At 38.0% G+C, this 22,395-nt stretch overlaps 1 protein-coding gene and 1 pseudogene across 2 annotated transcripts in view; one reads left to right on the top strand and one right to left on the bottom strand.

Annotated features, from left to right (window-relative positions):
- UVRAG (UV radiation resistance associated) overlaps nt 1–22,395 on the top strand; it is a 428,278-nt gene that overhangs the window by 55,207 nt on the left and 350,676 nt on the right. For both annotated transcript variants that reach the window (XM_072610800.1, XM_072610801.1), the window contains exon 3: nt 4,518–4,552. In XM_072610800.1, the coding sequence (XP_072466901.1) occupies nt 4,518–4,552 (35 nt within the window). The remainder of the gene's footprint in view (nt 1–4,517; nt 4,553–22,395) is intronic.
- Nucleotides 10,865–11,805, bottom strand: LOC140505140 (non-selective voltage-gated ion channel VDAC1 pseudogene; annotated as a pseudogene).

The following is a 22,395-nucleotide window of genomic DNA, read 5'->3' as shown; positions in this document are numbered from 1 at the left end:
CTCCCAAGGTCTATTCCTGGCTCGCAGAGGTCTAGTCTGTGCTGGTATGGCCTGTCCTGCACTACATTCCACATCCACCCAGATGTGACAGACTTTTCCTGCTGACCTTCTAAGTTATCATTGTAGTCTGTGGTTTGAGAGGTCTGAAAATTGCCACTTCTACCACTGATTCAGTCACCCTCAGGCCTGCCCTTGGTTTACTGGGTCCTGGTCTGTGCTGGCGTGACCCGCATTGGGCTATGCTCCTCCTTCACCCTGATGTAACAGACCTTTCCTACTGATCTTCTAAGTTGTCTTGGGCTAGAAATTTGTTTCAGTCTGTCCTTTTGTGGGTTCTATCCCTCCAGAATTTGTTTAGAGTCAATATCTAAAGTTATGTGGAGGGGAGAGCTCAGGCAAGTCCCTGTCTTTACTCTGCCATTTTGGCTCTGCCTTCCTCTTTTTTGCCAGTTCTGTTAGTATAAGAGGATGTAGTTGGTCTGAACCAAGTAACTTTAATTCAAAGACAGCTTGGTGCTCTCTTACTATGTCCGTATTTGTTTTGGGAATCAACCCACTAATTAACCATTTTCATTCAGCCTTTTCCCATACAAAGGCTATTCTCTTCAGTAGGGAAAACAAGAAAAATCAGAATAGGACAGCATTGTTTTCAGTCTGCCCACCAAGACCAACAGTCCTAACCCTTCTTTTGTCTTCTTTTCTTCAACATAGCTGTAATTTTCTTTTTCCATCCTTTGCCTTTTTCAGCCTCAGCTCATTTTGAGTCTTAACACCTTTGGTATTGTTCTTTCATTATCATTGTAATCATCTGTTACTTGCCTTTGATTTTAACATTTTTGCACATAGCATTTTAAAATCCCAGTTTTTTTTAAAAATTAATTTCTCTGTGCATCAGTCTCTTAAGATCACTTCCATTTTTCTAGTTCATTACAATTGTTTTCCTTTGTATTTTTTGAAATTGTAGCCAGTCAATAAAGATTTATTAAGCACTTACTGTGTACTAGTTATTATGCCAAGAAAAGGAGATAGAAAGACAAAAAAAGAGTTCCTGCCCTCAAGGAACTCACAGTCTAATGGGGGAAATGACATATAAATAAGTAGGCACATGGAAGGTACAGAGTAGATGAAAAGTTACCTTGGAGGGTAACTTGGAAGTTATAGCAGTTGAGCGTACTGGGAGAGGTATCCTGTAAAAGCATTTGAATTGAATCTTAAAGGAACTCAAGCATACTAATAGGTGAAGGTAATAGGAGAATGTGTGTCAGGCACAGGGCACAGTCACTGCAAAGGTGTGGAGATGGGCAGTAGATTGTCATGTGCAAGGAATAAAGTAGGCTAGTGTAGCTGGATCATAGAGTGAGTGGAAGCAAGTAAGTCTAAGAAGACTAGAAATAGGCTAAGTTACAAAGAACATGAAATGAAAAGCAAGGGATTTATATTTAACCCTGAAAGTAATAGGGAAACAATGGAGTTTATTGAGCTAGTTGGTGATATGGTCAGACCCACATTTTAGAAAAGTCACTTTGGCAGCAGAGCAGAGGATAGATTAGAATGGGGACAGAGTTGAGACTGGGACACTATTAGAAGGAAATTGAAGGCTACAAAGTAAACCACTAAAAATCAACAACATTTCTATGTAGTAAATGTAATAAATCAAATTAGCAACGGAATACTTTAAAAAGTTAGAGGGAGGGTTGGTTGGTTGGTTGTTGTCCATCATTTTCGAAGAGGGCCAAAATGACATCACCATGATAAAGTGAAATTTTAATGTGTCCAGCTGTGGCTGATCAGACCAATACAAGCTTGGAATGCTCTACCTCAGGATGGGCACAGATAACCTGTGTGAATATTTGGGGTCAATACTCCAAATTTGTACATCCTACATTTACTTTGTGCTGGCTCAATTCTGCTTTGCTCATACAGCACAGCACCTTTTCTGATGTGAGCACACCATGCTGAGCGGTCCTGTGCCAGTGTCATCCATGTTGCACAGTCAAATCCAAAGTTCTTGAGAGTGTCCTTGTATCACTTCTTCTGACCACCATGTGATCGCCTACCATAATATAATATATAATCATAATATATGATTATAATGGAATATTGTTATGTTGTAAAAAAAATTATCAGTAGGATGATTTCAGAAAAATGTGGGAACACCTACATGAATTGATACAAAGTAAAGTGAGTAGATCCAGGAGAACATATTGCACGGTAGCAGTATGATAGCAATGATCAACTAAGAACAACTTGGCTTCTATGGTCAATATGGTTACCCATGATAATTCTGAAGGACTACCTCCAGAGCAAAAACTGATGAAGTCCAAGTACCGACTGAAGCATTTTTTTTCACTTTATTTTCCTTACTTCCTCTTCATCCCTGCAATATGGCTAAAATAGAAATATGTGTTATGTGACTTCATATGTATAATTGCTATTGTATTTCTTGCCTACTTAATGGGTGGAGAGGAGCTAGAGGGCAGGGGAAAATTTGGTACCAAATATAAAACAAATTTGAATTTAAAAGGAAAAAAGAAAGAAATGGTGGTAGTAGCCAGGGACTCATCAGTCAGGACAGCAGACCCTAGGTAAGGCAGAGTCATCCCATGGTGAGAGCAGGGCTCCTGAGGAGGTGAAGCAGTCCAGGGAATGAGTGAGCTGGGACCTATAGCTATCTTCAGGTATTTTAAGGACATTTATAAGAAAGGGAGAAGGTAGAATGGGAAAGATGCTATACTGTAGGGCCACTAGAAATAGAGGCCATGTGAAAATTTGGTAATACAACTGTCCATTATAGCTCTATGGTCAGCTAGAGTACAAAGGCTTTTTTTATGTATAATGGAAAATCCCCTGACATCCCCATGAACATAAGTTGTGGGGGTGGGGGCTAAGATGGAAGACCTTGTGTATTCTTTATTCCATTCAAACAATACTTTCCTGGGAAGAGCATTGTTTCAATGACAAGAAGGAAAACAGGAAGTGTTTAAGTTCATTGAGATTGTCCACCCGAATCCCTGATGTGTGTTTAAGGACGGTATCAAAAAAACCTTTTTAACTCTTGACTGTATCAGGTCAGCCATTTATTTTATTCAGTTATTTGCACTTATGTTGGGTACCTTAGGTATAATAATTTAGGCAGTGTTGTCATTTTTATTGTATTGACGTTACCTACACACGAGCAATGAATATTTCTCCAGCTATATAGGTATATCTTCATTTGTGTAAAGAGTGTTTTTAGTTGTATTCATATTATTTTGGCTTGTGTCTTGTTAGGTAGACTTCTAAATATTTTCTATATTCTCTAGTTATTTTTGAATATTTCTTTTTCTGTTGCTTCTCATTGAGTATTGTTGGCAAGATATAGAAAAAAGCACACTTAATTTAGCAGTTATTTATGTAGGTTCTGTAACTACCAGTAACAGATCAAATATAGGTAACTTTTTTTTGTCTGAGACCTAAAGTGATTAAATGATTTGTTCAAAGTTATAGAATAAGTATATCTTGAATTAGAACCCAAGGATCTTGATGTTATTCCCCTGTCATTTCTTCGTATGCTTTATAGCTGTATTATGCTTTTATATTTTTTATAGCTATATATGCTATATTATATATCTGGCTGTGTAAGAATAGAGCTTATGAAAGCAATACAAGGAAGGACTTACTTTCATATATGCTTATATGAGATGCAGTATGGTATAGTAAAGTCGTTAAGACATAGGTTATTTAGCCCCTCTGTGTTCTAGGCCAGTGGTGTCAAACTCAAATAGGAAGGATCCCTACTGGCTGTGCATATTGATTTAGAAAATGATGTATTAACATTATGTTGTATTTTTATTTTGTTAAATATTTCACATAATATTTTAATCTAATTTCCCCCTCCCCACTTTGAATGTGACATCTTTGATCTAGGCAGTTCTCTGACTGTAAGTTGCATAGGAGTTACTGACCTGTATTAGTATACGGAGTTTCTTCACCTAGGAGTTCCTGTGCTAAAGAAATCCAGTCCCTATTTCTATCATACTCTAAGACTAGTAAGTTATAAGAACTGGGTTTTACTTCTGACTCAGATACTTGTGTGATTGTGGACAACTTGCTTAACCTTTTTGAGCTTCAAATTCTTCACTGGTAAAATTTGAATAATGATATTTCATTACTTACCTTATTGACCTGAAAAGATAAAGAAAAAATATGTATGGAAAACACTTAATAAGCCATAAAGCAATGTATTTCAGTTATTATTTTATTAAATTAAACCTTTATAAAAAGTTTTTAAAAAATAAAATTGAAAAATCTTTTACTGCTATGACTATTGATTAGGTGATTTTTTTTTATACTGTTATAAAATTCTGATGTCTTAAGTTAGGTGTCTGGGGATAGAGAGAGAATGCAAATTCTCCAAAAATTGTTTAAAGCATTTTACTAATTGGAATATTTACTAGAAAAATGATTATAGATTCAAGAGTATAGTAAAGATTTTGTTTTCTTCTTCACCACTAATTGTTCTTTCTTTCCTTTTTTAGAATTTTATAGGAGTGAAGTGATCAAGAATTCTTTGGTAAGTTTTTGTTTTGATAGATTCATATAACAGCATGTATGTGTATATAAATATATTTGGAAAATGCATCTAAAATAATATTTAAAATCTCTGAAAGGTCTGCTTGAGAACATGATCAATTGCATTGGAAGAAAATATGTGAATAGGATATGTTGTATATGAATTTAAGAAAAATCTAAGTGAGAGAGATCATAGATCCACTGAAGTATGGGTAAACATCTTTGAAACTCTTTACTTTTATCTATAAGTGAGTCGAAATCTAATCCTGTTACATTCTTTATAAAATGTTTATTCTTCTTAAATCTTCTATAATAATTAAATTCTTGTTTATTGGTTAGTCAGCAGACATTTATTAAGCTCTTGCTATATGCCAGGCATCATGCTACGTATTGGGGATACACAAGGAGGCAAAAGACAGTCCCTGCCCTCAAAGAGCTCATAGTCTAACGGGAGAAACAACAAGCAAACATCCATACAAAAAAGCCATATAGAGAATAAATAGAGAATAGTTAACAGAGAGAAGATTCTGGAATTAAGAAAGGTTTCTTGCAGAAGCTGAGATTTTAGTTGGAACTTAAAGGAATCCAGAAGGTAGAGATGAGTAGGGAAAATATTCTCGGCATGGAGGATAGCCAGAGAAAATGCCCTGAAGACTGAAAAGGTTTTGAGAAACTAGGTTATGAAGGATTTTGAATGCCAAGCAGAAAAAAGGACAAAACAAATTCAACCTCTTCATTTCAACACTATCCTGTTTGTATGTGCTTCTTTCTGAAATTCCATCTGTGCTCTTCTGTGCACTTTTAAAAATGATTCAGTGATCTTTTTTCTTTTCATCTTCTTTTCCACCACCAGTGTTATTTCTCTCCCCAATTAAAAACTGAAGAAAACAGAAAAATTCTTGTAACAAATCAACATAGTCAAATGAAACAAATCCATAGAGTTGCTGTTTCCAAAAATGCTTGTCTTTTTTCCACACCTTGAATCCATTACTTGACTCTTCGGAGGTGGGTAACATGCTTCTTCATAGGTCCTCTGGAGACATGATTGGTTATTGATTAGAATTCTTACATTTTTTGGAGTTGCTTTTCTTTACAATTGTTGTAGAAATTATTGTCTAACTCTTATTCTGCTCACTTCACTGCCTCAGTTCCTACTTCCTAGAATTCTCTAAAATTGTCTCTTTTGTTATTTTTTATATTACAGTAATATTCCTTGATCACAGGTGGTTACATGCCAGTTTATTCTGCCATTCCTTAATTGATGGGTGCCTCTTTAGATTGCAAATTTTTTTCTTTTTTCCTTTATTTCAGGCCTGCACAACCTATAACCCGAAGGCCATTTGTGGCATGCGAAAGGATTTCAGAGGGCCCACAAAAAATGCAGATGAAAACATCTGTTGTATGTAGAGGAAATCCTTTGATGTCCCCACTGGTTACAGGTTGTGCAGGCCTGCTTTACTTCTTTTTAATCTCCCCTTCAAGATAAAGAAGTTTATTTTGCTTGTGATTGTTCCTTTCATAGTATTATATTCTCTCGATGTCTACTCTTACATCCTACCCCTGTCTCTTTTGCTGTTGAGTTTAATATACTTCTGCCCTAACCTCTTGGTATCTGTGTTCAACATTCTTTTGTCTGGTTCAGATAAGAGTGAGATTCACCTAATGCCCACTCCCTTCAACTCCTTCTTTTGTTTGTATATTCTTACATGCCTCAGTTATGAGAAATAGGAAATTCTACTCTCTTGTCCCTCCTTTCTACAATAGTGCATTCTTTTTATTGTCCCTTGTCTTTCCCTTCTTCAGTCCCTCACAGCAGTACCAGTGCACCCCACTGTGCCATCTCTTTTTCTTAATTCCCTCTATACTCTTTGAACATATTAAGGTTCTAAGGGATGCTTATTTCCTCTCTCTTTATTAACATATTAGTATTATATCATCATACTGTACCTCACAGTTGCTCAAATAAATGTACCTTTCTAGGTTTCTCTTAAGTGATTAATTGCATTTCAGAATTCCTGCTAAGCTTTCTCTTTTCTTTGGAAGTGCTTGAAGGTACTCCATTACATTGAAGGTTCATTTTTTTCCTGTCAGATTATGTTCATCTTTGTCTTTTGGAATATTTTATTTGAGGATCTTCTCTTGTTTGTAGTAGAAGACAGTTTTTGTGTGGTATTGATTGTGGTTCCTTAGGATTTGAACTCTTTCTTTATGGCGTTAGCATTTTTCCTTTGATGTGGAAGCTCTTGATTTTTGCTATCACATTTTTGGGACTTTTTCTTTTGGTATTTCTTTCATGAGGTGATTGATGGATTCTTTCTGCTTTTACTTCATCTTATAGTTCCAACAGATATTAACAGCTTTTTTCATGATTTCCAGGGAGTGTAATTCTTAAATCACCTCTCCTTGACCTTTCCAGGTCAATTATTTTTGAAATCTATCTTACATTTTCTTCTATTTTTTCCTCTAGTCTTTTGATTTTGTTCTAATGGCTCTTGTCTCAAAAATACATTGATTTCTGTTCCAGCATTTGATTGCTCATTTCTTGGGTAAGGTTTACCACTTTTCTTTTATTCTACTTATTCTTCCATTTCTTTCTTTGACCTTTTGTGTCATTTTCAAAATCTCATGCTTCATTTATTCTAAGGATTCTAGTTAGATCTTGTTGAATAATTTTTTTCTTTGAATATCTGCTTATAGTTGTGAGGGATTTATTTTCTCTTTCTAGGTTGACTTTTTGCAGGTCTTTTGATGTATTATGCTTCTTTATTGTGGTCTGTGACCTTTTATATTTACTCATCTTCCATCTTTAGTTTGTGAATTGGGGCTTTGTCTTCTAACTTTAGCCTAGTGAGTGTGTCTTCCTGGGAAAATTCTAGAAAAGTCCATTAAAGAGATGGTTCGTTATATTAGAAAGGGAAGCAGTGATTGCAAAGAGCCAGTATGGCTTCATCAAGAACAGGGTGTGCCAGAATAGCCTAATTTCCTCTTATGATAGAATTATCATTACTATTACATGAAAGGAACACTTTGGATAGTGTTTACCTAGATTTTAGAGAGTATTTGATAAAGTATCTCAGTTGTTCTTGTGGAGAAAACTTAGAGATGTAGATTAGACAAGCGTACAATCAGATGGATTTAGAATTGCTTGGATGTCTGGACTCATTTCACTGACACCATGATCAGGGGGCTCTAAGGGAGCACTCCGGTAATCTGTGCTTGATCCTGTAGTGTTTAGCATTTTTATCAGTGATTGACATGATGTCCAAAAGTGTTCTGATTGTGTAGAGCAATGAAATGAATCTAATAAGGTGACGTTGAATGGGGATAAATGTAAAGTGTGCAGTTTTGGGGAGTACAAAATGAAGAGCAGAGTGGGGTAGATGGAATCATGGAATCAAGGGCACCATGACTGGTCATAGAGCAAGGACAACAACAATAAGGGAACAACACGGTTGTTGGGAAGTTCAGCGAATGCATTCTAGCAATGACCCCCTTCTTTTCTCATGAGGCTAGGAAGTTCTCTAGGTGGTGCAGTGGATAGAGCACCAGTGCAGGAGGCAGGAGAACCTGAGCTCAAATCTCACCTCAGACACTTGACACTCTCTAGCTGTGTGACCTTGGGCAGGTCACTTAACCCCAGTTGCCTCATCCTGGGTCATCTCCAGTCATCCTGATGAATATGTGGTCACTGGATTCAGATGGCTCTGGAGGAGAAGTGAGGCTGGTGACCTGCACAACCCTCCCTCACTCAAAACAAAGTCAAGTGCAAGTCATGTCATCATTTCTCTGATGGCGTGGTCTTCTTTGCCAACAAACGATGAACACACCCAAGAAATGCTCATTGTCTGAGTGCAAGTGTGAGATAGCAGCCCAGACTTTTGGACAGCAAGGATAGCTTGGTGAATGAAAGATAGCAGGCCCAAACTCATTTCCCAAGGTTACCAAAATTCTTTGAGGGAAGAATAGATGACTTTTAAAATTTAACCCATTATAGGCCAGCTAAACTCTGAACTAAGTTCAGAGACAAAGAACCATGACTTAAGCAGTAGCAGGAAAAATCAATTACTTGTAATTAAGGTCAGTTAGAGAATTGTATAGGATCACTTTTCGTTTTCTCAGTATATGAAAAAATCTAATATTACAAGGCTAAGAAGAAGGTGACATGGTCAGACAGTAATTATTCTTAAAAACATCCTGAGGTTATAATGGACTCCAAGCTCAGTGTGAATCAGTGGTGTTAGATAGTAGCCCAAAAAGCTAATGTGATCTTAGACTAAATTAGAGGGTAACTTTCATCATAATCATCATCATAATTACAAACATATAGCATCTTTTATGTGCCAGACACTGTGCAAAGTGCTTTACAAATATTATTGCCTTTGACCTGTACAACAACCTTGGGAGGCAGGTTTTGTATCATTTCTGTTTTACAACTGAAGAGATTAAGTGACTTGCCCAAGGTTGCACAACTAGTAAGAATTTGAGTCCATATTTAAGCGCAGTTCTTTCAGACTCCAGACCCAGCTCTTGATCCACTGTCTTTCTTTCATTATTAAAAAGATTATAATCCGGTTGTACTCTGCCCCTGCAGAGGGAAGTAGGTGAGGAAGTGAATTGAGTGCTGGACCTAGAATCTGGTCCCAAAGACCTGAGTTCAAAAATCTAGTCTCAGAGACTTACTGTGTGACTCTGGGAAAGTCACTTAACCTTTACCTGGATTAGTTTCCTTAACTATAAAATGAAGGTAATAGCACCTCCCCACGAGCCCCAGCCCCCAGGTGTTGTGAGGATATAATGAGATATTTGGAAAGTGCTTTGTTAAGGACCTGACATATAGGAGATGCTTCATAAATCCTTTCCCTCTCCTTTTCCTCTTCCCCTGCTCCCTTCATTTGAGTACTGTGTTCTGTTCTGGGCAGACATTGATAAACTGAAGATAGAACATTTATTGAGTCCATACTCTGTACTGGACACTGTGACAAGTTCTGGGAATACAAATACAAGCAAAAAGAAAGACAGCCCCTGATATCATAGAAAAGCAGATGTCAAAGATAACTGAAAAACTGGGGTTGAGGGAGGGGGAAGGCATCTTTGTGGGGCAGTGGAGAAAGGCAGTCTCAGACTCCATGGACTGGTCCAGGTGCTTCTTTTTTTTTCTATAAAATTTATTTTCAATTTGTGGAATAAAACAAGCATTTCCATAACACGGTATGATAAAAAGGATATATGCACATACATTATATACATTTTAATAAGCAGGTATACACATATATTTAATATATATGCACATATACACACAAATACACACATATGTTTTTCCATTATGGTGCTATGTTTGAAGAAGGATATCAACAAGCTGAAAATTGTCCAGAATGGTATGATGAGGAAGTAAGGAACTGAGTTTTATTTTGTCATGATTTGTACTTTGAAACCTTCCACTCTTACAGTTTGCTGTTTCTTTTTATTTTTTTGAGGTTTCGATATTTTATTCAAGTTGTATTTTTAAGTGGTGGTAAGTACGGCATTTGGAGGGGAAGGTGTCTAATTTCACACCATATGAAAGATTCTAAAATGTATCCATTAATTGCTAAAAAAAAAAAATTAGTGTGAGAATATAACAGAAGTCCAGTTTTGATTCCAAGTGATGTCACTATGTGAGCACAGTTACACAGACTCTTCCCTGCTTATGGTTCTGTGTCATCTTTATATGTAACTCAAACAAAGTAAATGGAACCTCAGTGAGACTGGGAATTAAGTACTACATTATTGGCTTAATCAAACTGGCTCCACAACAAAATGGTACAAAGTAGACACCTAAAGGACTCTGCAGACAACTTTTGGCAGAAGTAACTAATCAAAGCTAGAACAATTCATGAGGATTTGACTTTAAAAAAAAAAAAGAGTCCCCTTTTCAGACAAATTTTCACTCCATCAAGGAATGAGCCTCTTTCTACCCACTTAGGATAGATATGTAGCCAAGCTGACTGCAATGGACCATGAATTCTCAGGAAGTCAAAATTTCATTCATTTAATCAGTCCACATTTACTAAGTGCCTACTTAGTAAATTGCCTTCCACTAGCAGCTATCTCTAGATAAAAAAGGTGGCTTAATGCACCCTTTGAATCCTTAGAGAATTCTGAAAGCTGTTGTGGGAATCATCACATATCTCCTCAAAAGCCTAGAGCTGAAAGGACCTTTTTTTTCTGAGTTGGGTTTCTTCTGTATCTCTGAAAGGATAACACTTTAAAGCTGCATCATCTTTAACCTGGAAATCTAACATGGTTGATATATAACAATGCTTATGTCCCAGATATATAACATGAAAAGGTACACTAATTTCTGAAGGTAGCTGTCCTGCAAAATATTTTAAAATTAAGTGATTTGTACAATTTCTTTTATGCTTGAAATTCCAGTCCTAGACCAAGCTTGTGGCCACCAGCATTGTGACATTCTTGCTGTTCAGCAAAGCTGATAATGTCAGTTTGATACCTGGTTTTAGAGTCTGAGTGTAGCCTGAGCCTATCAGGTTAAAATTGTTCACTTTAGCAGAGAAGAAGGCATCAGGGTCAGTTTGATACTTGGCTGTTATTCTAAAATGAGTGTTGTTCTTTTCAGAGGTCCAGGCTAGGTTGACAGCAGTTTCCAACTTCTTGTTCACCTTCTGATAAATAGATCCCCCAAACTCTGTGCCATCATTCACTTTGGTGTGCAGCTGGAGTTCATTGGTCTTGTAGCCAACAGCAAAGTTGCTGTGGGTCACCTGAGATTTTGAAGTTTCAAAATTCATCTGGTAGCCTGCCAACCAGCCCTCATAGCCAAATACCACAGCTCCTCATATTGAAAGTCCAGAAATATCAAAATCCATGTCACAGCCAAGATTGATATATTCCTGCTTACATCCTGACTTAATCTTAGCACTTTTGTCCCCTGTATTAGGTGAGAAGGACAAATCGAAGGTCAGCTTCAGTCCACATGCAAGCTGATCCTCAACAGTCATTTCAGTGCCCAGTGTATTATCTGTGTTCCATTTTTCTATGAATGTCAAGCCATATTCAGACATTGTATTTTGTTTTCAAACTGCCCAAAACTTTGCTGGTTTCAGTGTTTGCTGAACCTGAACTTGTAAATTCCAGCCCATTCTCAGACTTTGTTTTCAGATCCAGTTTTATTAAGCCAAATCTATAACCCTTAGTAAACACATCCCTGGCAGATTTTCCAAGGTCAGCATAAGTAGGTGGCACAGTCATTTTCTTCCTTTCCCCGGGTGACACAGTGGAAGCAGCAGCAGGTGGCTGACACAGAGGCGTGCTATTTCTTTTTAACAGAAAGGAAATATTATTTTTAAAAATGTATTTATTTATTTTTAGTTTTCGTTAGACACTTCCACAGGATTTTGAGTCCCAAATTTTCTCCCCTCCACCCACCACAAGACACTGTGCATTCTGATTTCCACTTCCTCCAATCTGCCCTTCCTTCTATCATACCTTTTCCTTCTCTTACCCCATCCCCTCTGTTTTCTTGTAGGGCAAGATAGATTTCTATACCCTATTATCTGTATTTCTTATTTCCCAGTTGCATGCAAAAACAGCTTTCAACATTCATTCCCAAAACTTTGAGTTCCAACTTCTCTTCCTTCCTCCCTCCTATCCCCACTGAGAAGGCAAGCAATTCAGTATAGGCCATACATGTGTAGTCATGCAAAAGACTTTTATAATAGTCATGTTGTGAAACACTTACTATATTTCCCTCCATCCTATCCTGCCCCCATTTATTCCATTCTCTCTTTTGACTGTCTCTCCTGAAAAATGTTTAAGTGTAATTACACCCTTCTCCCATTTGCCCTCCCTGCTATTATCCCACCATCCTGCACTTATCCCCTTCCCCCCTACTTTCCTGTAGTGTAAGATAGATTTTCATACCAAATTGAATGTGCACGTTATTCCCTCCTTAAGCCAAATGCGATGAGAGTAAGGTTCACTCTTTTCCTGTCACCTCCCCCAACTCCCCTCTTTTGAAAAAGCTTTTTCTTGCCTCTTTTAGGTGAGATAATTTGCCCCATTACATTTCTCCCTTTCTCCTCCCAATATATTCCTCTCTCACCCCTTAATTTTATGTTTTTAGATATCATTCCTACCTATTCAACTCACCCTGTGTCCTCTATTTGTATATAATCCCCCCAACTACCCTAATACTGAGAGAAGTCTCAGGAGTTACAAATATCGTCTTTCCAGGTAGGAATGTAAACGGTTCAACTTTAGTAAGTCCCTTATGATTTCTCTTTCCTGTTTACATTTTCATGCTCCTCTTGATTTTTGTATTTTTAAGTCATATTTTCTATTCAGCTCTGATTTTTTCAACAAGAATGCTTGAAAGTCCTCTATTTCATTGAATGACAATTTTTTTCCCCTGAAGCATTATACTCAGTTTTGCTGGGTAGGTGATTCTTGGTTTTAATCCTACCACCTTTGACCTCTGGAATATCGTATTCCAAGCCCTCCAATCCCTTAATGTCGAAGTTGCTAGATCTTGTATTATCCTGATTGTATTTCCACAATACTCAAATTGTTTCTTTCTGGCTGCTTGCATTATTTTCTTCTTGACCTGGGAGCTCTGGAATTTGGCTACAATATTCCTAGGAGTTTTTATTTTTGGATCTCTTTCAGGAGATGATGGGTGGATTCTTTCAATATCTGTTTTGCCCTCAGGTTCTACAATATCAGGCAGTTTTCCCTGATAATTTCATGAAAGATGATGTCTAGGCTCTTTTTTTGATCATTTCTTTTAGGTAGTCCCATAATTTTAAAATTGCCTCTCCTGGATCTGTTTTCCAGGTCAGTTTTTTTTTCAATGAGATGTTTCACGTTGTCTGCTATTTTTTCATTTCTTTGGTTTTGCTTTATAATTTCTTGATTTTTCATAAAGTTTTCATAATTTCATAATTTCATTAGCTGCCATTTACTCCATTCTAATCTCTAAGGAATTATTTTCTTTTCCATTTGGCCAGTTCTGCTTTTTAGGACATTCTTCTCCTCACTGATTTTTTGGATCTCTTTTGCCATTTGAGTTAGTCTGTTTTTTAAAGTGTTATTTTCTTCAGCATTTTTTTGGGTCTCCTTTAGCAGGCAGTTGACCCCTTTTTCATGATTTTCTTACATCACTCTCATATCTCTTCCCAATTTTTGCACCACTTCTATTCTTGATTTTCAAAATCCTTTTTGAGCTTTTCCATGGCCTGAGACCAATTCATATTTTTCTTGGAGACTTTGGATGGAGGAATTTTGACTTTGTCAGCTTCTGTTTGTGTACTTTGGTCTTTCTTGTCACCAAAGTAAGATTCTATAGTCTGATTCATCTTCTGGTTTTTGCTCATTTTCCCAGCTTTTTACTGGAGTTTTGAGCTCCTTTTCAAAATAGTTCTCTGCTTCCAGTAGGGTTGGGGGTGAACTGTCAGCCTCTCAATCCCCTCACAGTCTGTGGGCCTAGAGCTCCAGAAATAATCGCTGCACCTACTGCTGTTCCTGCCCCTGCAGCTGCCCCAGGCTTCTCTTCAGCATGCTCCTCCACCTTCTCTGTTGCCCTGGGTCTGGACCATTCTAAGCTCTCACACAGATCCCACAGGTTTTTTCCACTGACCTAATTTGTCCTTGGAGTTTTAGGGTTGTGGAGTCTGGAAACTGCCAGAGGTGCCAGAGATTCAGCCCCCCTAGGCCTGCTCAGGTCCTATCTGTGCCGGAGTGGCCCATGCTATACTGTGCTCTGCTCCCAGTGTGCCATGACAGACACTTCCCCATGACCTTGCTGTCTTCAGCTGGAGATTTGCTTCACTTAATCATTCTGTGAGTTTGCAACTCCAGAATTTGTTTATAGTCATTTTTTACAGGTATTTGACTGAATTTTGGGGGAAAGCACCAGCAAGTCTGTGCTGTTACTCTGCCATCTTGGCTGTGCCCCCTCCCACCTCCCTTCCCCTCCCCCCCAGGTTCTTCCTTAATTGCTGATCTGGAGAGGAACCATTGGAGGCAAAAGCCATAGGACTGAAAGTCTTGCCAGTATGAGGTCACTGGAGTAGAAGGTGGAAACATACTCTGAAGCACCATAGATTGATCCTGTTTTTAGTGATAGCTGGCATGAGTGCTTCTTTACATGAACATTCCAAGACTAATTTACTAGGAGGAAGAAGAGGCAAGAGGAGTGGAGGCATTCACAGTGTGATAACAAGGTCACTGGGGCAGAGGTGGAGAGTTCTGGGATATCATGGGCTAGTGTGGTTAAAAGAGAGAATGATGTGAGTGTGGGTGCTTCATAGAAAGGTACCCTATGAATATTCATAGCTGGCAAGCTGGGCAGTCAGAATAATGAAGGGCATTGGATACGTGTCATGAGAATTGACCTGGAGAAGGTAAGATTGAGAATGGGAGTGAATGAGTGGGTGGATATAATGGATGATTTCCAATAGTTCAAGATCTGTCTTATGGAGAAGAAATTACATATGTTCTCTTGGACTCCAGAGGGCAGAACCAGGAGTAATGATAATAATCATAATCATGATAATAATGATAACCAACTTTCATATCATGCCCATGTGTGCCAGGTACTGTGTTAAGTGCTTTACAGGATATCTTATTTGATTCTCATTTTGGGAGGAAGCCTGTTATTATCCAATCTATACAGTCTATAGAGACCAGTTTAAGCTTGGTATCAAGAAAAACAGCTAGGGGGCAGCTTGGTAGATAGAGTTCCAGGCCTGAAGTCAGGAAGACCTGAGTTAAAATCTGGCCTCAGACACTTATTGGCTGTGTGACCCTAGGCAAGTCACTTAACCCTGTTTGCCTCAGTTTCCTCATCTGTAAAATGAGCTGGTGAAGGAAATGGCAAATTGCTGCAGTATCTTTGTCAAGAAAACCTCAAATGAGGTCATAGAGAGTCAGACGTGACTGAAAAAAATAACAACAAAATGTGTTTATGGTACATATGATTTGCAAAGCACTTTAGGTATGTCATCTCATCAGATTCTGACAGTCTGTTGTAACCTCTCTTCCCCCTCATCCCTGCTTTTGGGTCAGAACTCCAAGTATTACTGTCTTCGTTTTTAGAGGTGAGGAAATTACTTGCCTTTTTGTCTCAAAGGTAGTAAGCAAATCAATTTATCTTCCTCCTAACCTCATCCCCCTACATTCCCCTTTTTAGTTTACAGCCTCTTTTTTCACTTTGACTAACAGCTATTAAATGCCTTCCTTACATGAATCTTAATTATTCAAATAAATACTATCTTCTCAACTATTTTTACATGTATTCTCTTTGAGTTGGAAGTAATCTTGCAAATTGTACAGTTTAGTCCTTCATTATATACATTGATAAGCCTAGCCCATAGAGATTAAATTGATTTGCCCCAGATTAGAGCTTAGGTTTCCCAAGAGTGAAATGGATTGGTGAAATTTTAGTATGTATGTGAAAGGAGGCAACATGATGTAGTGGAAGGATTACTGTAGTTGGAGTCTGGAGATACCTGGGTTTGACTGGTGGCCCTTAAATACTGAAGTTACTCTCTCAGTCTATTTTCTAACTGGTAACATGGAATTACTGTCTAGGGTTAACCCAATCTTTGTGTGTTTTGTGTTTTTAATCAGAGACACTTATTCTAAGAACCTACTGTTCTTAGAGAAAATATATTATGGGTCCAGTCAGGCAAGAACTGCAAGCTTCTGTTGAAATTGTGTAGTTTTGTGGACTTAAGAGGTTTCACTGTGTTGAAATCCTTGGAAACTGATTAACTGAAAGACGTGTGTGTGTGTGTGTGTGTGTGTGTGTGTGTATGTATGTATGTATGTATGTATGTATGTATGTATCCTCCTCCTTCTCCTCCATGCTTGGAATACTCTCACTCATCATCTCTGTCTCTTGGCTTCCCTGGCTTCCTTCAAAACTGCCTGAAACCTCTTGGCACATTGCATGCAGCCTTCAGGCCGCAGATCCTAGCTTCTACAGGAAGCCTTTCCTGGTCTCTCTTATTTCTGGTACCTTCCCTGTGTTGATTATTTCCAATTTATCCTTTATGCAGCTTGTTCGTACATAATTTTTTGCATGTTCTTTCGCTAGTTAGACTGTGAACTACTTGAGAATGAGGTTGTTTTTTCCTTTCCTTTGTATCCCCCACTGCTTATCATAGTGCCTGGCATATAGAAAACAATAAATGTTTAATGATTGAGCAATTTACTGACTGGCCTCATTGCTGTTGCTCACATAAGATATTCTTTTTCCCAACTCTCAAGCATTTTTACTGGCCATCCCTCATGCCTGGAACTCTTTCCTCCTTGTGTATAACTTCTAGCTTCTTTCAGGTTTTAGCTGAAGTTCCACTTTCTGCAAGAAGCCTTTTCTAGTCCTTCTTAATTAATCCTGGTGCTTTCCCTTTGAGATTGTCCCCAGTTTTTCCTCTGTATTTCTTGTTTGCACATAATTATTTGCATGTCAACTTTACACATCAGTCTGTGAGTTTGAACTTCTCAAGAGCATTGATTGTTTTTTGTCTTCCCTTGAATGCCTAGCATTTAGCATTGTGACTGGCACATAATAAGCAATGAATAAATGCTTGTTGATTGTTTCTCATTGTATTAATTTCATTTGTTCAGGGTGATCTTTTAAAAATGATTTTTCCTTTGGTTATCTTTAATTCATATAGTAATGGAATCCTAGCACAAGAAGTGTGCTAGGAATCTTGAAGTTAGATATGGAAAAGAAGGACCTTAGGGATCATCTGATCTCACCTCCTTTTTTATAGATAAGGAAATTGATGCCATAAAATAGGTAAGGAATTCATCCAAGGTAGTGTAATTGGTTAGCGCATGAACTGGGACTAGAATCCAGACATTTTGTCTTTTGATCCAGTGCTGCCTACAGGCTTTTTCATCATGACCATTAGCATTAATTCCTGTTGACCCTACTAAGAAGTAATTCAACAGATGTTTATTAAGCTTTTGCTATTGGGGCATGAATTGTACTTTATAGTAGTGGGTACAAAGATTAAAAAAGACCTTATTTCTGCTTTCTGGGAGCTTGTAATATAATTGGGAGGATGTAATACATGTATGCAAAAAGTACTATACAGGTGTTTGATAGCAAAGCAGACTCAGTCAAGTACCATAAGAAAATATTAGGAGGAAACAAGGTTTTAGATTCAGGTGTGGATGTCTAACATCAGTTGTGGGCTGTAAGTTTCATTTTTGTTGGTGCTGCCAAATCCTCCACAGACATTCTTCCCTGATGGGACAGTAAGTTGGGAAGAGGGAAATAGTACTAAATTTCAGTAATTCTGAGCTGGTGCAGTAGGTGAGCAGTCTGTGTCTTGATGGTGGCTGATGAAGTATAAGTCTGGCTTTAAAGTCAGGATAGAGGGTTGAATGTCTATTTGCAAAAGGGTAGAGAATCAGGTAGACCTAGCTTTTGAAATTTCTCATTCATAGTCTGTATGACTTTAATTATAACAAATTGTAGCTTTAAGTTGAAGAGTAGTTCATTTTTATAGCATTTTTACCATTTGCAAAGTGCTCTTGTTATAATAGCTCTTTGAGATAGGTAGGCCAGATATTATTGAGGCTAAAAAATGGGAAATGTTCTTTAAAAATATCTTGTTGATACTTCTTATTTTTATGTTATTCATTTCCATACATATGTAGTGTTTACTCTTACTCTTCACCTGGTGATTAGATAGATAGATAGATAGATAGATAGATAGATAGATAGATAGTGTTTTCTCACCTTTTACCTCAGTGAGACTTCTTTTATGACAAAGAAGAATATTGAGGGAAAACACCCAATATAGTAATAGCATCTGGCAGTGTTTGCAGCATTCCACACTTGTAATCCTTCTTACAAACAAAAAGAGGAAGACCAAGAAATATACCCTTCTGGTTCCAAAGATATTATTTGCTAATTTTGTGATCTTAGGCAATCTGTATATCTTTCCTCTGAGGGTGAAGATCCTCAGCTGTAAAATGGGGACAGTAGCAGGTCTGACCATCCATTTTCTCTGCTCATATAGAACAAACATCTTAGCTTGGACTTTAAGACTACAGTTTAGCTCTCATAATCCTTTCTGAACACATTTAACTCTGCTCCTGCAGAATGAAGTTCTTAACTTCTTTTGTGTCATGTATCCCTTTGACAGTCAGTCTCCTGAAGGCTATGGATTCCTTCTCAGAATAATATTTTTAAATGCATAAAATTAAATACATAGGATTACAAAGGAAGGTAATTACATTAAAATATTCTTATCAAAATATTTTTAAACATGAGTTCATGGACCCCAGGTTTAGAACCAATGCCCTAGGGTGGGAGGGGAAGATAGGGTAAAAAAAACTCTAAGAAAGAAAATAGTGAGTGAAAATAAGATGGAGGGAAATTAATAAATAGTAATTATAACTTTGAATGTGAATGGGATGTATATAGCAGCCCTCTTTGTGGTTATAAACTACTGGAAATTACGGGGATCCCTATCAGGGGATGACTGAACAGAATTGTGGTGTATGGTTGTGATGGAATGCTTCTGTGCTTTATAAAATGATGAGCTCAGTAATCTCTGAAGGCATGGAAAGACTTGTACAAAATGATGAAGAACGAAGTAAGCAGAACCAAGAGAACACTGCGTATGTAACAGCAATATTCTTTTAAGAACTACTTTGAGTGACTAAGTCATTTTGATTGTTATCAATACACAAATTAAAAATAAAGGACATATGAAGAAAGATGCTATCTGCATCCTGAGGAAGAACTGATAAATAGAAGTATGTATGGAATAATTATATATATGTATGTATGTATACACACACATCTACTTATGTCTAATGGTAGCCATCTTTAGGCGGAGGGGGAAGGGAAGGAAAAAAGAAATTTATATGGTGACTTTGTTGTACAGTTGGAGGGAATAGCAAGTGCACATGGTAGATTTGCAGTGTCATATGCAGCAACCATATTTATTGTACTGTGCTATGGAAATGCTTGTTTTGTTTCATGAATTGAAAATAAAAGAAATGCAGATGGGAGGAGCCAAGATGGCGGAGTAGAAAGATACACAGAAGCTTAGCTCTTACCCTACAGCCCATAAAATACCTGTAAAGAAGAACTCTCTAACAAATTCTAGAGCAGCAGAAGCTCTAGAACAATGGAGTAGAGGAGATTTCTATTCCAGAGAGACCTGAAAGACCAATGGGAAAGGTCTGTAGTGCACCGGATCTGGAGCAGAGCCCAGGTCTACCTTGGCCATGCGGCACAGAGAGGAGCAGATCCGAGCAGGGTTCAGGGACAGAATCTCTAGCCGCAGTGCAGGTCCCTCCACCCACAGGCGCCAAAGGTCAGTGAGAGGGTCTTTTCAGCTGGCTGAGAGGGGAGTGGGGTGTCCCCATAACTCAGGCCCCTTCCGGAGGCAGCAGCAGAGGCAGTAGTGGACAGGGGCTCCCAAAGCAGGCAATGGCCCGCATCCATTATTGAAGGTCTCCGCATAAACCCCCTTAGGGAACTAAGCCCCAAGTGTGGTGGCCCTGCCCTGACCTGAGCAGCTGAACTTAATCTCACACTGAATAGCAGCCCCACCCCAACCAAGAGCCCTTAAGATTTAGGAGCAGCATTTGAATCTCAGCCGGCAACTGCTGGCTTGGTGGAACTGGAGGCGAGGTGGTTGTAGAGAGGAAACTCAGAAGTCAAGTAACTGGCTGGGAAAATGCCCAGAAAAGGGAAAAAAATGAAACCATAGATGGTTACTTTCTTGGGGAACAAGTGTCTCCCCCCATCCTTTCGGATGAGGAAGAATAAGGCATACTGTCAGAGGAAGTCAAGGCCTCTGCCTCCAAAGGGAAATTAAAATGGGCTCAGGCAATGGAAGATCTTAAAAAACAAGTTAGCAGCTTACTAAAGGAGAACCAAAAAAATGCTGAGGAAAATAACAGCTTTAAAAAGAAGCTAACTCAATTGGAAAAAGAGGTCCAAAAAGCCAATGAGGAGAAGGAGGTTTTTAAAAGCAGAATTAGCCAAATGGAGGAGAAGGTTCAAAAGCTCACTGAACAAAATAATTCTTTGAAAGAGAGAATTGAGTCCAGAGAAATGAATGACTGTGAGTTAAACCAAGAAGTTAGTAAACAAAACCAAAAATTTGAAAAAATAGAAGATAAGGTGAAACAACTCATTGGAAAAACAACTGACCTGGAAAATAGATCCAGGAAAAATAATTTAAAAATTATTGGACTACCTGAAAGCCATGATCACGAAAAGAGCCTAGACATTATCTTCCATGAAATTATCAAGGAAAACTGCCCTGATGTTATAGAATCAGAGGGCAAAATGGATATTGAAAGAATTCATCGATCACCTCCTGAAAGAAACCTGAACAGAGAAACTCCTAGGAATATTGTGGCCAAATTTCAGAGTTCCCAGATCAAGGAAAAAATGCTGCACGCAGCTAGAAAGAAACAATTTGAGTACTGTGGAAATACAATCAGGATAACACAGGATCTGGCAGCTTCAACATTAAGTGATCGAAGGGCTTGGAGTGGGATATTTCAGAAGTCAAAGGAACTGGGATTGAAGCCAAGAATCACCTACCCAGCAAATCTGAGTATAATACTTCAAGGGAAAAAATGGTCATTCAGTGATATAGTTTAATTTGAAGATTTCATGTTGAGGAAAAGACCAGATCTGTATTTAAAAATTTGACTTCCCAAGACAAGAATCAAGAGAAGCATGAAAAGATAAACAGAAAAGAAAAATCATAAAAGATTCTCTAAAGCTGAACTGTTTACATTACTACATGGAAAGAAAATATTTTTAACTCTTGAATCTTTTCTCAGTATTTGGGTAGTTGGAGAGATTGTCCATACACACACACACACACACACACACACACACACACACACATAGATAGAAAGTACAGGGTGTGTTATATTAGAAGAGATGATATCCACATACACACACACACACACAAAATAAAATAAAAATTAAGGGGTAAAATAGGAATTCTGGGAAGAGAAAGGGAGTAATGAAATGGGGCAGGCTATAACTCATAAAAGAGATAAGAAAAATCTTATTCAATGGAGGAGATAAGGGAGAAGGGGAAGGGGGGAAAATAAAGCTACTCTCCCCATGTGTGGCTGAAGAAGGGAATAACATGCTCACTAAATTTGATATGAAAATTTATAGACACCACAGGAAAGTAGGAGAGGAGGTGACAAGTGGAGCGAGGGGAATGTTAGAAGGGAGGGGAAATGGGAGAAGGGAGTCACTAGAAATAAACACTTTTGAGAAGGGACAAGGTTAATTGTAGGGGGAAAATAAGAGGGGATAGGGTAGGTCAGAGGGCAATATAATTAGTATTACACAAAATGATTACTATGGAAATCTTTTGCAAAACAACACATTTAGTCTGTATTTAATTGCTTTCCTTCTCAGTGGGGCTGGGGCAGGAGGCAGGGAGAGAGAGAAGTTGGAATTCAAAGTATTAGAAACAAATGTTGAGAATTTTTATTGCATGTAACTGGGAAATAAGAACTACAGGGATAGGGGTATGGAAATTTATCTTGCCCTGCAAGAAAAGAGAGAAGATGGGGATAAGAGAGGGGTGGGGTGTGATGGAGGGGAGGGTACGTGGAGGGAAGGAGTAATCAGAATGCAAAGTATAAGGAAGCTGGGGGAGGGGAGTGATAGGGAGAAAAACTGGACATGTTACAAAGTGAGAATAAATCAATGACATCTTTAGTTTGGAGAAAAGAATTCAGTCTAAATTTCCTAGAGGAAGGTAACCTTGGGTAAAATTTGGCATTGATGAAAAAGTCAAGGTTTTAATGGAAAATTTGATTTTA

Source organism: Notamacropus eugenii, chromosome 5 (genome assembly GCF_028372415.1).
Source record: "Notamacropus eugenii isolate mMacEug1 chromosome 5, mMacEug1.pri_v2, whole genome shotgun sequence".
In the NCBI taxonomy this organism is placed as follows: domain Eukaryota; kingdom Metazoa; phylum Chordata; class Mammalia; order Diprotodontia; family Macropodidae; genus Notamacropus; species Notamacropus eugenii.
Note: the sequence above shows the minus strand (reverse complement) of the source record. Positions and strands in the feature narration are given on the sequence as shown.